The sequence below is a fragment of the Micromys minutus genome (assembly GCF_963924665.1).
Source record: "Micromys minutus genome assembly, chromosome: 4".
NCBI lineage: Eukaryota > Metazoa > Chordata > Mammalia > Rodentia > Muridae > Micromys > Micromys minutus.
Genome location: NC_137973.1, coordinates 54929827 through 54945229, shown reverse-complemented (window position 1 = coordinate 54945229; position 15403 = coordinate 54929827). Strand labels below are relative to the sequence as shown.

General features: G+C 45.4%; 1 protein-coding gene across 1 annotated transcript in view; it reads right to left on the bottom strand.

The window, feature by feature from the left end:
• The window catches only part of ABCA4 (ATP binding cassette subfamily A member 4), a gene marked incomplete at both ends in the record, with an annotated part of 103133 nt that overhangs the window by 85504 nt on the left and 2226 nt on the right, over window positions 1–15403 (bottom strand). Inside the window, 5 exons of the mRNA XM_080916027.1 lie at window positions 1927–2124; window positions 2744–2860; window positions 3712–3851; window positions 5237–5477; window positions 8201–8290. Coding sequence (XP_080772153.1) covers window positions 1927–2124; window positions 2744–2860; window positions 3712–3851; window positions 5237–5477; window positions 8201–8290 — 786 coding nt within the window. The remainder of the gene's footprint in view (window positions 1–1926; window positions 2125–2743; window positions 2861–3711; window positions 3852–5236; window positions 5478–8200; window positions 8291–15403) is intronic.

Here is a 15403-nt window from a genome sequence, read left to right as displayed (position 1 = left end):
TAGCTGAGAAGATACCTCAGGAGATGATAATGTCCAGGATTCAGGAGGAGGGTCTAGGGAAATTTTGTAGCTCCAGGGCAGTGGGAGTCCTCAAGAGCAGCCAAGAACACATAAAGCCAGGCCTCTTCTCACCAGTGATTTATTCCTAGGATCCACCATCTAGGAAAGAAGAGCTCATTCCTATAGGCCTCAGACCAACTCCCTTTCTTGATTCTAGAAGCACCTTCCATCTCCTAATGGCCTTAGACTTTTGGAGGCTGAGGCCCAGCCCATTGGGTGTGATCAACCTTTAGATTTGAAAGCCTTCAAGGCTGTGAGGTTGAGATCTAAATATGACTAAAATGTGCCCGCTAACACCAGGTAAACCATCTTGATGTTCAAGCCAGAGATGGACACACAGGCAGCTCACTCTACTTGAACCTCAACAGGAGCCTGAGGGGTACGAGGGAAGGGCTGCTGATCATGAAGGGATGAATTTCTAAGCCTATGAGACAGCAGAAGGGATAACCGAGGGCAAAGTTTCAAACTGCAGATGTGTAGGACTGGAGAGACGCAGCTCCCTGGTGGGACGCTTGCTTGGCATGTTCAACCTTCAGCACCACAAAGAAAACAAACAAGAATTTTTGTCAAGTAGATGGTGACTAAAGAAAAAGTCACTGCAGGCTTGAGCAGACACATATTTCATCTTTGGGGACAATGACTCCCTCACTTCATAGGAATCTTGCCCCCACGGAGACACATGTCCCAGTCAGAACTATGCCCCTCCCCAGGCATTAAGACCCAGAAGTTTGTTGGAGTGCGGCATGGGAGGGGGCCCTTTGAGGGTATTGCTTATGCTGTGAGAACGGCGTCCCCTCCTTCTGTGGAATTTTCTGGTGTAAGGATGAGCACTGAGGGCTGTCAGCAGCTGAAGCACTACCAATGGAGAGAAACAAGCCGGATGCTTCTGTGTTGAGTCATGTGGACTTTAAGCTTCTGAGTGATACAAACAGCTGTGATTTCGGAATGTGATGCTGGGGCCTGTGTGGAGGGATGCCTGGATTAACAGAGCAAACCCTGGAACCCAGGGACAAAGCTGCTCGGACAGGCTGGTACAAAGCCTCTGGCCCCAGCAGAGCTCAGAGAGCAAGACTGAGAGTCGAGAGATAATTAGGAGGTAGGAAACAGACAGAACACTGTGAGTGGGCAGGACAGGAAGAAAGAGGTCGACAGGGCTGGCTCTGAATTCAGGCACACCCAAGTCTGGACTCTGTTTGGTACTCCTAATGGCTGTGGGATCTTATTCAACCTCCCGAAAGTCTTGGCTTCCATGTCTACATACTGGCGGCGATGACACTTCTTGGGATTGCTGGGCGATGAGATAAGGCACGGCACAGAAATGGCACCAAGTGACACTCGGTCTAGAACCACTCTTTCTGACAGTGAAGGAGAAAGAAAAAATAAAGATGGCCCTGAAGCTCTTGGTTTGGGAATCTGAGGAAAGGCTGCTGAACTTAGCGGGCATAAGAAGTGCTGGGGTTTACCAGGAAAGGGTGGGGAGAGTTTGTCTTTGACTCGTGATGAGTCTCACGTGCCGGTAAGACTTTGGGGTAAGGGTGTCCAGCAATCGATGCGACTCAGACTCAAGGTTTGGTGGACACTGGCCAACAGGAGCTCACTGGAACAATGGCAGATGGGAGATGGATGGGGATGGATGTGTGCTGAAAGGGAAAAGAAGAGAGCCAGAGGAGTCATGGATATGAGGACTGTCTAGACTTGTCTGTGCAAGTCTAGAGGAGAAGATGCTGTCAGGTGGCCATGGAGCCCTTACTTCTTTGTGGGAAGGATGAAAGACCGGATCCAACACCAGCTGACTGGCTGACAGATCTCTGCCTCATCATCGTTAAGAAGCTCACTAAGGTCCTCAGGTAGATTGCTGCCTCTTACCTCCAGGTATTGATTAGCCAAGCGTAGGAAGCGGTCAGTGATGTTGAATATATCCCTCCAGTCAAAGCTGGTCACGTCATCAGCTTGACTCTCTCGGGGACCGTTAGGGAAGAAACTTAATATGGCTTCAGTGGTAATGCCTTCTTCTCCAAACTGCCTATTTATGAAGTCTTTTACTGTTGGGTTCTGCAGGGTATCCTTGGGAAAAAAAACATAGCCACAGAAATTAAGAAATCCACATTTCTAAGAATTTGGCCATATTCTTAGAGCACGTCAGACTTTTAATGACCCCTGATTGAGACACGAAGGCTCACTAAATAAGCTGGTAGGCTTCAACTTCTATCATTTTCTTCAAACACAAGGACTTCTAGAGGAGAGACAAGGCAGAGTATAGGAGGGTTATAGCTGAACATGTAAAATGATATAGAAATTCTCCTTTTTACAGTGTTCTGCTTTCTTCTCATTTTAATTGCCTTGACATTAAGAACACTTGCCTTTTCGCTTTATCCAATTGCAAATGAGGCCAGACAGACACAAGGGACTATTTTGGCAGTACAGAGCTGGCCTCTTCAGGAGACACCCCTTTGAACCCAAGGCCTTCAGGTGAATTCATGGGAAAAATGACCTTGTGGCAACTTTTAAATTGTCCCACAGAATTTAACAAGCATATTCCCAACACCAGTGCCAACAGTTGGTGACATTTCCAGACTAGTGCTTGAGGTTCTGTTTGCTACAGCTTGGCCTGGCTCGAATTGGAATGAACTGTCTCCATGGCCCTTCTAATTCTTCCCCCATCCTATGCCATGAGCATCCTTACTCTGATCATGGTCATCTGTGTGCTCTTCTCAAAGAAGTACCAAATCTGGGGCCCCACTTCCTCCCAGGCTTTGACCAACTTCCTAACTCGATCCAGTTCTTCAAAAGTTGAGTTGGCCTAAAAATAAACACACAGAAAGAAACAGAAGAATGCAAAGTGTAAGAACCTTTGCTTCTGTCTTTTCAGCCCTCACCATAAATCTTTAAGGTGTTATGTTAAGGCAAAGTTCTTCCTCTTCTTCTTTTTAATAATAATAATAATAATAATAATAATAATAATTTATTGTTATTACTTTAAGTATATGGGTGTTTTGTCTTCATGTATGCCTATATACCACATGTGATTTGCCATGTGGGTGCTGGAAATCAAACCCTGGTCCTCTGGAAGAGCAGCCAGCTCTCTTATTAGGTGAACCATCTCTCCAACCCACAAGGAGCTTCCTGGAAGGGCTTTTTCCCCCTAGAATATTGTCATTCCTCAGACTCCAGAATTGACAGAATCTAATCTGTTAGTTTCTCAGAGATACGTGCAATAATGATGTTACTGATTCCAAGCCTCATTAAGTTATAGTTGGGATCCTAGTGAACAAATATTTATCCTTCTCATTTTTGCCTGTTCTAGGAAGTCAGGGATAAAAAAAAAAAAAAAAAAAAAAAAAAAAAAAAAAAAGCTGAACATTTCCATTAGGCATATAAGTCACACAGTGGGAAAGAAAAGTCTATTGCAGGCTGCTTCAGAGAGGGTGGGTCCAGGCAGGGCACCAGAGCAAGGCATACCTACCATGACTATGCCTGGGGGAGGAAACTCAGGAATCCATTTAGGGCAAAAGAAGCCAGGGGAGTCATTGGCAAGTGTATATTTAAACACACACACACACACACACACACACACACACACACACACACACACACACCATTGTCTTCTGAGAGGTCTGAGACATAAGAGTACTCCACCATCTGGGATCTTACATTCTTCAGTAGCCTTCGAGCAGCAGGGGAATCTGGAGTAAAGAGGATTTTTCCCATCAGCAATGGCTTTGCTGCCCTCCAGGCTATTTTGGTTAAAGGGTTTGACTCCAGGCTCTGGATCAATGAATTACAAAAGGATGCTGTCAAGAGAGAAGGGACATTTTTCAAAGCTCCCCACTGCTCATAACTAAACAAGGTCATTAGTGCATCAAGTCACATGCATCTCTCATTCAGTTCCACACTGGATGGTTTGAGAAATAATCTAAATTATTGGGATGGACCCCACTAATAACAAGCTCATCATTAGTGAGAGGATGCCACAGTGCCCCTTAATAATAGCCTCCATAGTGGGACAAAGAATAGGACTGCTCTTGTAGTTTACTCTGCTTAAAAGAGAGAAGCTGAGGAGTCTGCTTGTGATTTTTGCAAGAGACCAAAGGGAGTGAAAGCCCAAATCTTTCTCTCCACCCTCCACCACCCTCAGTGCACCCCCAGTCTCAAATAATTCCTCATCTACTAACTGCTTCTCTTCCTTCTTGTATGTAGCTGTATTACTTGCTGTCTTTTTGTAATTTCAGAGCACATCCCACCCCAAAAATAGTGAAAGCAAGGCAGAAGGCCTGCCAGGGGCTCGCCAGCCCGGTTGTTGTGCCAGGACCCTGTTGGCCTGAACTCTACTGTAACTGCGCTGCCTTCTCCTTTATCAGTCTTCTCTTCCTCTGGAACTTAGCCCCAGTTCAGTTACATCAGTGGAAAATGTCCCTTCTTTTCCCTTTCCAAGCGGGCTTGGGTGCCTTCCATGGCTCATGTCCAGTCTTTTATGAGCATCATTTTGCCTCTACAAGGGGAAGGAGAATTTCTGGGAGAAATCTCTTTGCCCAAGGCCACTTAACAAGAGCAAGGAGAATCAACCCTGGGACTGAGATTTCTTAGAAACGTTAACCCAGTGGTTTCAACCTCCATAATGCTGTAACCTTTTAATAAAATTCCTGATGTGGTGACCCCTCCCCCAACCATAAAATTATATTCATTGCTATTTCATCACTGTAATTTTGTTAGTTATGAATTATAATGTAAATCTCTGTGGGGTTTTTTGGGGGGGGGAGTTACAACACAGAGGTTGAGAACCAACATATTAACTCATCTTTTTTGTGCGTTAGTTACTGTGTGTGTGTGTGCCTGTGTCTGTGTGTGCAGAGTGCATGCGTGTATGCATGTGTGTGTATGCATGTGTGTGGAAGTCAGAGGATGAGGTGTGCCATTTACCTCATTTTATCTCTAGCTTGGAATTTGGTAAGTCAGCTGACCAGCACATCCCAGTATCTTCTTGTGCTGGCATCAGCTGTGATTACAAGTGGTACCACATCTGGCTTTGTTGTTTTCTTGGTGGATTCTGGGAATTGAACTCCGGTCCGTGTGCTTGTGCAGCAAGAACTTTACCAGCTGCCCAGCTTTCCTACATCCCTGACCCCATCATTTTATCAATACTAGAGGCCAATTTGCCCATAGGACTCAGAAGACTTACTTGTTCTTTTGTCATAAGAATAGGTGGGATCTTTCCTTGTGGAGTCAATCCCCAGGAAGGCTTTATAGTTATTGTCTTCATACCAGTTGAAGGAAAACACTCGAGAGCCTCCTCCTTCTGGGTACCCACACAGGAGGTCAGACAGGATACCCATCAACTGTGTGAAGGTCTCAGGACCACCACTCTGCAGAAGAGGTCTGGTTACCCATAGCAAGTCTTGAACACTTGGGCGACGGATAAACTAGGATAAGAAAAGGGCTTTGAATAATCTTTTAAATTTTTTCTTTATTTCATTTCACATATATTGGGTGTTTGGCCTGCATGTGTGTCTGTCTGAGAGTGTTAGATCCCCTAGAACCAAAGTTACAGACATGTGTGATTTGTCATGTGGGTGCTGGGAATTGAACATGGGTCCTCTGAAAAACAGCCAGTGCTCTTAACTGCTGAGCCATCACTGTAGCCCTTACTTTGAATGATCTTAAAGCAGATAGAATGAAGGCTAATTTCTATATTTAAAGGGAAACATAAGTATTCTTAGCAATCCTTAATTCAACTGCAGAAGGGAAAAAAAAAACCTGCTGTCATCTATTTGGGGACAAGCAAGAACAAAACATTGCTAATATTGTCTGCTTTCCTTTGTGTGGGTTCCTTGGAAAATGCAGAGAATATATCACCGTAAGCTGACTGTTAGGTGGTTCTGGAAGTGTAACACCATGGTAAATTTCTGTGACTGAGAACTTTAGAATGTGATGTTCTATATTTGGAAAATAGTCCCTTTTAAGGTTTATTTTTATTTGTGTGTATGTGTGTATCTTTTGTCTGTGTCTGTATGTGCATGTGTGCATGCAGATGACTACAGATGTTAGAAGGGGCTGTCGATTCTCCCAACACCGGGATTACAGGTTTACGGGGAGCTGCCTTGTGGATGCTGGGATCTGGTCCTCTGGTCCTCTTCAAGAACAGCAAGTACTCTTAACCGCTGAGCCGCCTCTCTGGCTCCTCAGCATATCTTCCTCTTAACTCTATCGAATGCGAGTGCTTCCATTCAGCTGAAATGTGTGGTTTGTTCTCTCTCCCTCACACCCCACCCCCATTTGAGCTCAAGAGGTGTGTGCATGTGTGCGTGTATGTTTGTGTGTGTTTAAAGATTCAAGCGAAGAACATAAGATACATCACTTATTGGAAATAAAAATTTCAAATTCTATGCCAACTAAGTGGAACCTGGTATTCCCATCTTTCTCTATGGTGTCATGGTACCCGTGGCTTCATCTTTGAAAGGTAGATCTATGATGCTGAGACGTCTGGGAGATCTTGGCAAGTGGCACCAGTGTCCTCACCAGTGTCCTGGTACCCATCATGCCACTTGGCTTCATGTTAGGGAAAACATAAAATAAAAACAATGCTGTGTTTATTCCCTAACCACACCTTATAGTCACAGTCTAAGGAACTTGGAAATTAAAAAAGCAAAAAACAAACAAAACAAAACAAACAACAAAAAAAAAAAAAAAAAAAAAAAAAGAAAGAAAAAGAAAAAAACCATTAGGATGCAAGCAGGCGTGACGGAAAACATTCTCCCGCTTCCATCAGGGATGTTTACCTGTGGACTCCCTTTGTACACAAGCCAACACCGGCTTTCCGAAACTGATGAGCACCTCGTGGAATCCACACAGTGAGTCACATTTATAATCACAGTCTACGCCTCAGTAAGAAAGTCAGAATCTCACAACAGTGGGTCTTATGACCAGAGGGGTATTATGATTATGTTGCAAAGCACTCAGAAATAGAGGGCTGTGCCGGGGCCAGATGTTCGGTCAGTTAATACAGCCTGGGCCATCGGCTTCACACCCGGTTCTGCCTCCTGGTTCACAACTGCTAAGATCTCTTATCGATCTAGGCAAGGGATCTTCTGCAGCACTCACATGGGATCAAAAGCGTTGATATGCTTTGGGAAGCTGTTTACACTCTGTCAGCTTCACCACTACTCACAGAGCTGAGCTCTTTAGAGAAGTTTTTGCTAGAAAGAGAAAAAAATGTCAGACGCCTGCTGCAGCAGATGGCCGGCAGTACAAAGGGCTCTTCTCTCACTCTCCCTGCCAAGTGGAGCTTCTGCCGTGCCATGATTTGAGGATAACTTTATAAACACAGATTCCAAGCATGCTATTTTCCAAGTTGGCTGAGCCTAAGGCAGTGGAGAAAACCAAAGGGAAAAAGTCTGGGGGAGGGGGGCGGGGCAGATTTTCCATTTTGTTCCCCTTGCGTTATAGTCATCACACTTAAAGAGATGCTTTTCTCTTCTTCCTTGACTGTATATTCAATAAGGCTTGTGACTGTATCTGTCTCTTCTCTTCCTCTCTCCATCAGCAATCAACTCTTAACTGGAACCAATTTCCACATTGGAGAAGTCTTATGGAATCAAATATTAATTAAGTTGTATACATATTTCACGAAACAACACAAAACAGTCACTCTGGAGGAATGAAGTGAATCCATGGGGATAAAGCACTAGGCAGGGATTGTGGTCATAAGCACAACAGTAAGGCACTGTGTAAGTGTTTGCTATTCTTGTCAGTAGCCCTTGGCTTACTGCACCTCTCAGTTCTAGACAGCCTTAGATACAGTTGCAAGTCCGTGATGAATCACTGCTACAGACAACCTCTCAGTTCTAGACAGCCTGAGATACAGTTGCAGGTCCTTAAGGAATCACTGCTACAGACAAGCTGTGGGGTTCTGCTAGAACTTATGTCTTGATGTAACATCACAAAAATGTTTATTTTCTTTTCCCCTCCTATCAAGGAGCACAGATAGTATAGGACATGAGCAAATGTCTTAAACTACTGGGTAGAAAGAAGATATGGATTTCTCCTTAACAGGCAGGAGGTGCAATGGAATTTCTTGATGCAATGGCTGTATTAGAACAATGTGGAGACATAATAAAACTGTAGTTAATGACACTGGGCCTCTTACCTTTTGCATTCTTGGTGACAGATCAGATAATATTCCTCCCCAGAATCTCAAGTTGATCCCTTGAGAACCTCTGTCAAGGAGTGTGGGGAGCTGGAATCAACATGAGAAAACATTTTTAATGTAGTTACAGGCGAGGAGAGATGGCTGAATCTGAGGTGCTTGCTCCATAATCCTGGGGGCATGAACTGGATCCCTAACACCCGTACAAAATCCTGTTCGATGGCACAAACATGTAATCCCAGTCCTGGGAGGCAGAGACAGGGGGATGGATTCTCAGGACCTGCTATCCAACCAGTCTAGACAAATCCAGTGAGCTCTAGGCCAGAGAGAAGCCTGCCTCAAAAAACAAGGGGAGGAGCAACTAAGGACACCTGATGTCAATTTCCAGCTGTACTTGTGTGTGCGTTCAAGAGTGTGCATGCAAGTGCACTAACACATCTATACAGGTGTACACATACACAAACGTCTACACAAAATGTGTTTTACACACTCATACTCACACACAAGTACTATCTAATTTTGTACATGTTTGCAAGGTACCCCTTCCGTAAGGTTGCTTTCAGAAATAAAATTCTTTCACCGGAGCCAGAAATACGAAAGGCTCCTATTCAAGTTTCCCTGCTGAGCCAGTCAATTACAGACAGCCTCATGGTGACAGAAGATACACCAGAGTGATTCTGATTGCCGGTTTAGTTGACCCCGGACAAGACTCCCAGAGGAGGGAAAGCAGCGTATAGCTGGTGGAGCACGAAGACTGGTCATGCGCAGGGCGCGAATCCCTTCACTTCCAGGCTCTGCAGGGCCTGCCAGCACTCCGTCTGTCCCCTTTGTGTTCTTTCTGGGTAGGGCATTGCTCCTCCTCTGTTCGCCAAAGCTCTGTCATCACAGAGCCCACCAATTCCATCTCTTTTCTTTTAATGCTACATTTCATGTGAGTGATAGGTCCCCTGGTCCGTTCTCAAACTGAGAATAGTGTTTGGGTAACGCTCACCCACAGAAGAGCTCAGGACAGCCCGAGTATTTTCCACGTTGATCTCGAATACCAAAGTCCCCAGTTTTGCTGCTATCCAGCCTTAGAGCCCGATTCGAACACCTCGAACACCACATTCAAGTCCTGGTTGACTTTATTTGTCACAGCTTCAGAATGATATTGAATCACTGATTGTCTATCCATCCTAAAGGGTCTTTTAGGACTAAGTGCAAAGTGTTCAGACAATGGTTTTCAAATTCAAGGGTGGCCTGGCTGTCATCCTCATTCAGGTATTTGTAGATCATAAACCATGAGCCTCAGCTCTTTCATCCTGCCGGGTGGCTCTCCTGAGTGATGGTGGGACTGGTCTAGTTTGCGTCAGGAGCTTAGACACATGGACTTCTCGAGCTTCTATCTCTGCCCCATATCCTCCTTTTTTTCTTCCTGTGGTGGGCTGCTTTTATGCTTTATGCCCTCTGCTCTGGCCTCTGGGATGAGCATCTTGCTGGGATTCAGACTGCTTGAATGGTAATGGATGCTTTAATCCCCGGGGGTTTTGTTTGTTTGTTTGTTTGCTTGTTGTTTTTTTTTTTTTTTTGTTTTTGCTATAGGCTGATAAGGTTGAGTTCAGTGGGTAGGAAAGGAGAAAGGATGTAAAGAGGACAAATCACTGGTCAGCAAATGCCCTCACTGACCTTGTCCTTCTCTCCTAGAGACTATGAAAGATAAGTAAGGACATAATGCTATTATTATTACTACCATTATTACCAGTATTATTTGGCTTTTTCAGACAAACTCTCTCTCTATAGCCCTGGCTGTCATGGATCTCATGCAGACCAGGCTCCCTACCCTTGTCTCCTGAGTGCTGGGATTAAAGGCATGTGCACCACACACAGCCGTCTTCCTATCTACCGTTCTACTACATCAACGGTTTTCAACCTGTGAGTGTGACCCCTCTGGGGATTGCATATCAGAGATTCCGCATGTCAGATATTTACACCGTGACTCATAACAGTAGCAAAATTACAGTCACGAGGCAGCAACGAAATGATTTTATGATTGGGGGTCACTACAACACGACGGAGCTTTCCTTAAACATAGAAATGGGCATCACTGTTACATCTTCGGCACAAGGCACATGGGCAGTCCACGAATGTGTGCTGTAGAAAAGAGACAGACTGTACGGAGATTTTAGGTCCCATGAGCGGTGTCCCTACTGGGGAGGCTATTCCACTACTAAGGACCGGAAGGTGACCCTTGAGCTGACAAGGGTCTGAGACGATTGTGAGGTTGAGTTGAGGGCAGTATCTGTGTGCAGAAGGGCGTGAGGAGTCTGTAACCAGGTGGAGAGAGGAATGTGAAGCCAGACATCAGAGTCAGCCTAGACAGATAACACAAGATGTCGTATCTGGGGGAGCAGAAGCCTGGGGCCAGGGCATGAGATGCATTTTTGTGTCTGGCCAACTTTCTTTTTTTAATCTTGCTAATAATTGGATAATAATTTATCAATCATATATTTGCTAAGTGCTGATGCCATTTGACCTCCAAAGGGGTCAAATGACACTTTCACAGGGGTCACATATCAGACATCCTGCATATCAGATATTTGCTTTATAATTCATTTTTAAGGCTTATTTATTTGTTTTAGTAAGACACACCAGAAGAGGGTGTCAGATTTCATTACAGATGGTTGTGAGCCACCATGGTAGCTGGGAATTGAACTCAGGACCTCTGGAAGAGCAGTTAGTGCTCTTAACTACTGAGCCATCTCTCCAGTTCCTACATTATGATTTATTACAGTAACAAAATTACAGTTATGAAGGAGCAATGAAATAATTTTATGGTGGCGGGAGGGGTCACCTGAGAAGCCCTGCTCTGGTGTGTGCTTGGTGGCCTGGTTGCATTTTCCTTCCTAGTTGTTTTCCATCGGGATGATAAATGCTAAGGAACTTGTGTTCTGGAGAAGCCATTTACACCTCAGAGCAAGCCTGACTCCCAGCAAGCCTGGCTCCCAGCAAGCCTGACTCCCAGCAAGCCTGGCTCCCAGCAAGCCTGACTCCCAGCAAGCCTGACTCCCAGCAAGCCTGACTCCCAGCAAGCCTGGCTCCCAGCAAGCCTGGCTCCCAGCAAGCCTCCCTCTAAATCTGCTCACCAGCTTTTTAATCGTGTGCCTATAAATTATAAGATAACTTCCCCAGGGTTCACTTCTTCCTCGTATTTTCTCCCTGTTATCAGCACCAATTCATAAGACCTGTTTCTGCGAAAAGTACCAGAAGAGGCTGTGACTTTATTTGAATGGAAACAATTCTAGAAAAAGCGTCAAGGACCAAAGTGGCAAATAATACTATTACATACATCCCAGACTCCTGCATTTGCAAGTTCTCTTAACATGTCAAATGACAAATAACTCTATAACATTATTGGGGTTGGCACTGACACTTTGAGACCAAGGTCTAATTAGACTTCTTATGGACTACTGGATATATAAATAGGGTTGCAGCAGTGTGTTAATTGTGGTTGGCCTGAGTGGTCCCCAAACAGTGAACCCTTGCTTAAAAGAGTGATGTAAGGTCCTCACTGGGGGGCTCCTAAGACCTCTGTCAAAATTCTTGAAAGAAAAAGCATATCCCTTGGAATATGCTGTTTTCCAGTGTGAAATAAAGTGTACCATCTCCTTGAACATCTTGATAGTATCCACTGGTTCAGTAACTGTTGCTTCATCAGCACAGGAAGGGATTGGCCTGTGATTGATGGATTTATTCTTCTCTAACTCAAAGGAGCTGATCTGGAAACAATATTCACTTCTAAGCTGAACCGAGTGGATAGTTAGGTAGAATCAGGTTAAAAGTGTCTTTGGGAAGATAACATGGTCTCTGGGAGCCAGGGAAAGACTCTGGGCTCAGGGATGGGTGGCTTGTCTTGAAAGCATCTAGACCAAAAGTTAAGAGCTGGTGAAGCCGTGGACACTGTGGGCAGGCAGCCCTCCAGGCTGGGTTCCTTTCCCAGCAGCTGCCACAGGAAGCCCAGATTTATCCGGGAGGGAAGTTGTTGCTCGGCAACTGGATGACCGTGGATTTAAAGCACGTTTGCTGCAGCCTGACAGTTGTTAAGCATTGGATGAAAAGAGAGGAAACTGCTTTGGTGGTGAGGGGGCAACCAGGAGAGTCGCCCTGCATGCTAGGAAATGCGTCATGAGTGGAGAATTCAGACTCAGTTACATGAGGGGCGCGGGGGGGGGGGCACATGCCAACTGTCTCCACTGGGAGAGGTCATCCAGACGTGCTGTCTCCTGACACTGGGAGAACAGTGTCTGAAGGTCTAAAGCAGAGGGTGGGCTCTGGGCTATGCGAACGGACAAGTTACGGGACTTTCTTTAGTGCAACAGAAACTAGGCATTGTCATTCCCTTCTGACAACTCCTGCCCTAGTGTTTGTCTCTGATGAAAGCAAAACTGAGCTTGGAATGCAGAGGGGGCGGGCAGTGAAAGGTTCTTCTGTGAGATAGAACTTCCTCTAGTCTTGGGAGTCTGAGGAAGGAGCAAGGGGTCACTGCAGAGTATAGTGTGTTCTCCCCCATCACCTGCCACCCCCTCTTCTGTGTGTATGTGTGATGTATGTATGTGCGTGTGTGTGTGTGTGTGTGTGTGTGTGTGTGTGTGTGGTATGTGTATGTAATATGTGTGTGTGTGGTGTGTATATGTGTTGTGTGTATGTATTGTGTGTACGTGTGTGTGTACAGGCCAGAGGACAACTTCAGGGGTCATTCCTCAGGCATCATTCACCCTTTAATGAATGAATGAGTGAATGAATTTTGAATTTTGAGTCATGGTTTTGAACTGGCTTGTAGCTTGCTATGCTAGGCTGGCTGGCCAGTGAGCCCTTGGGATACACTTTTTTCTACCTCCCTAGTGCAGGGATCTATAAGCATGCTCTACCATATCCGGATTTTTCACATAGGTTCTAGGTATTGAACACAAGCCCCCATACTTGTAGGCACCACTTTACTGAGCGAACCAGCTCTCCTAGCCCAAGCGTTCACTTTGGTATAAGCAAAACATCTTTGGTTTCAAAGTGCGTTTCCATCTTTCTCTGACACACATTTCACTGCAATCCCATGATGTGTGTAGAATGGATCATATTGTCAGTCTCACAAATGTGGAAGAAATGGTAGTCTATAAACAACAGCAAGTTGTTAGATAGTAGCCAGAAAGCAGTCTCTGGGCCACTAGGGGATGCTTGTGGGCTAGCAGGTGGCCCAGGACTCTGATCCTCTACCACTGGTCCCACACGCAAGAGCCAATGCTGAGGAGGTTTATGAAAAGAGCCAAGGTCAATGACAACAGCAGAAACCAGCATGCCTTTCTGCACCCTGCCTGTACCCAGAAGGCCGATGCTGAGGCTGACCTGCAGATAGCAGCTCCAGGTCCTGGGAGTTAGCTGTTCTGGACCCTAGACATGAGGTCACATCTGTGTTGTGATTATCTACCTGTCTCCCTGAGCTCTACGGCTCAGTATCTACTGGATTACAATGACATGGGGTCTCCCTCATGACTGAATTCTGCTGCTGTTCTGATTGCTTTCTACCTCGGACATCTGGGTCTTAGTTCTAATCCCCTTGTGTGCTCAAACACAGACACAGTTTCACCATCAGTGTCTGCCTTATCAGAGCGGTGACACATGTGGGCCCTATGGTCCTGTCTCTGTCTGAGTGACTGTAGCCTGTGTATAATATTCTGTGCACATATATATTCATGTAAGTGCTTGGGGGGCAGATCTCTGTCATCCACATTCCCACTTTAAACTTTTAGAGTGAGTTTAACTCTTGAAAGCAAAAAAAGAAACATCTTATTTTGTACACGAGACACATCTGGGGTGCTTATGTATTAGAGGTAGGTAGGAAAGAAATTTCATTGCAATCACTTTTAACCTGGAGTCTGACTTCAGTTTCTACCCCTTCACATCTGTGGGGACTTATATTCCCTAGGGAAAGGCTTAGAGCTGGTGTCAGATTCTCAAACATGATCCTAATCCATAAAAACAATTCAGAGGTATTTGGTCGGCAGAGAGCTGAAGTATCAGGAGCCAAACATCTTTCCAAAAGCCAATTTACACAGGGGGGAACCTGTTATCTAACATGTGGGTATTGCGTATCGGAAGTTCGTGATCTATATTGACTGAACACAGGCGGAGATGCCAGACCCCACCATCCGAACTAGCAGCTCTCCCAGGGACTGGCTTCTGTCCCATGTCACTTTAGCTCTGACGGTCAGGGGTTATTTCTGTCTCAGTCTATAAAGTCACATCTGGTCTGTGAGGAAAACAAGTCCTAGTTTACTGTATATATCTGGAACCTAAAGGGAATCAGAACAAGCCAATGATAAGATCATTAGCCCCAGGCACATTAGAAAGACCTCCCTTCCATTTCCTTCTTTATTGAGATCTGTTTGCCAAGGGGGCCCCCACCCCAATAACCACTGATTTGGTAGATGCAGACAGTGGGGGGGGGGTGGAATCTACAAATGCTATAAGTCAAGTACTTCTAGTATGGCTTAATAATTTTTAAAATTCTGTTTCTTTATGAGTTTTGTTCCTTCCTGCCATGTACACACCCACACCCACACACACACACACACACACACACACACACACACACTGCTGCTGCTTGCACTGGGATTTGATTTCTATCTCTTTTCTTCCCAAAGTAGGAGAAAATTAGGTAGACACAGCAATCCAGAGGGAGGGAAAAGGGAGTGAGAAGGAGGAAAGGGGGGGAGAGGGGAGGAAATATATCATGGAGGTAAAGTCACTAATGACACATTATTGTTAAATCCAGGAGATGTGGGGTTTCCTCAGAGAATTGTGCATAGCAAAAAGTCACTCGAAAATTGGAACACATAGTTGAAATTTAACAAACTGCAGGCCAGTGACCCCGGGGAGCAGAAAGCAAGGCCAACTCTCACCAGGCGCTGCTGGCTGGTGCAGTCCGCCCTGTTTATTCCAGGTGACTCAGGAATTCAGGGAGCAGAGCCAAGAGTGAAGGGAGACCTGGGCAGCGGTGTAGTCAGGACCCCCAAGACTGAGCCTTCTCTTCTCTGGAACGCAATGTTCAGCCAGCCAAGAGTTACAGAGACACAGAACAACAGAGACAGAAAAGTAAAAGCCATAGCCACGTAGAGATTGAGGGAGAGGGAGAAAGGAAGCCAAAGTGTGCTACAGCAGGACCATTTTCAGAGG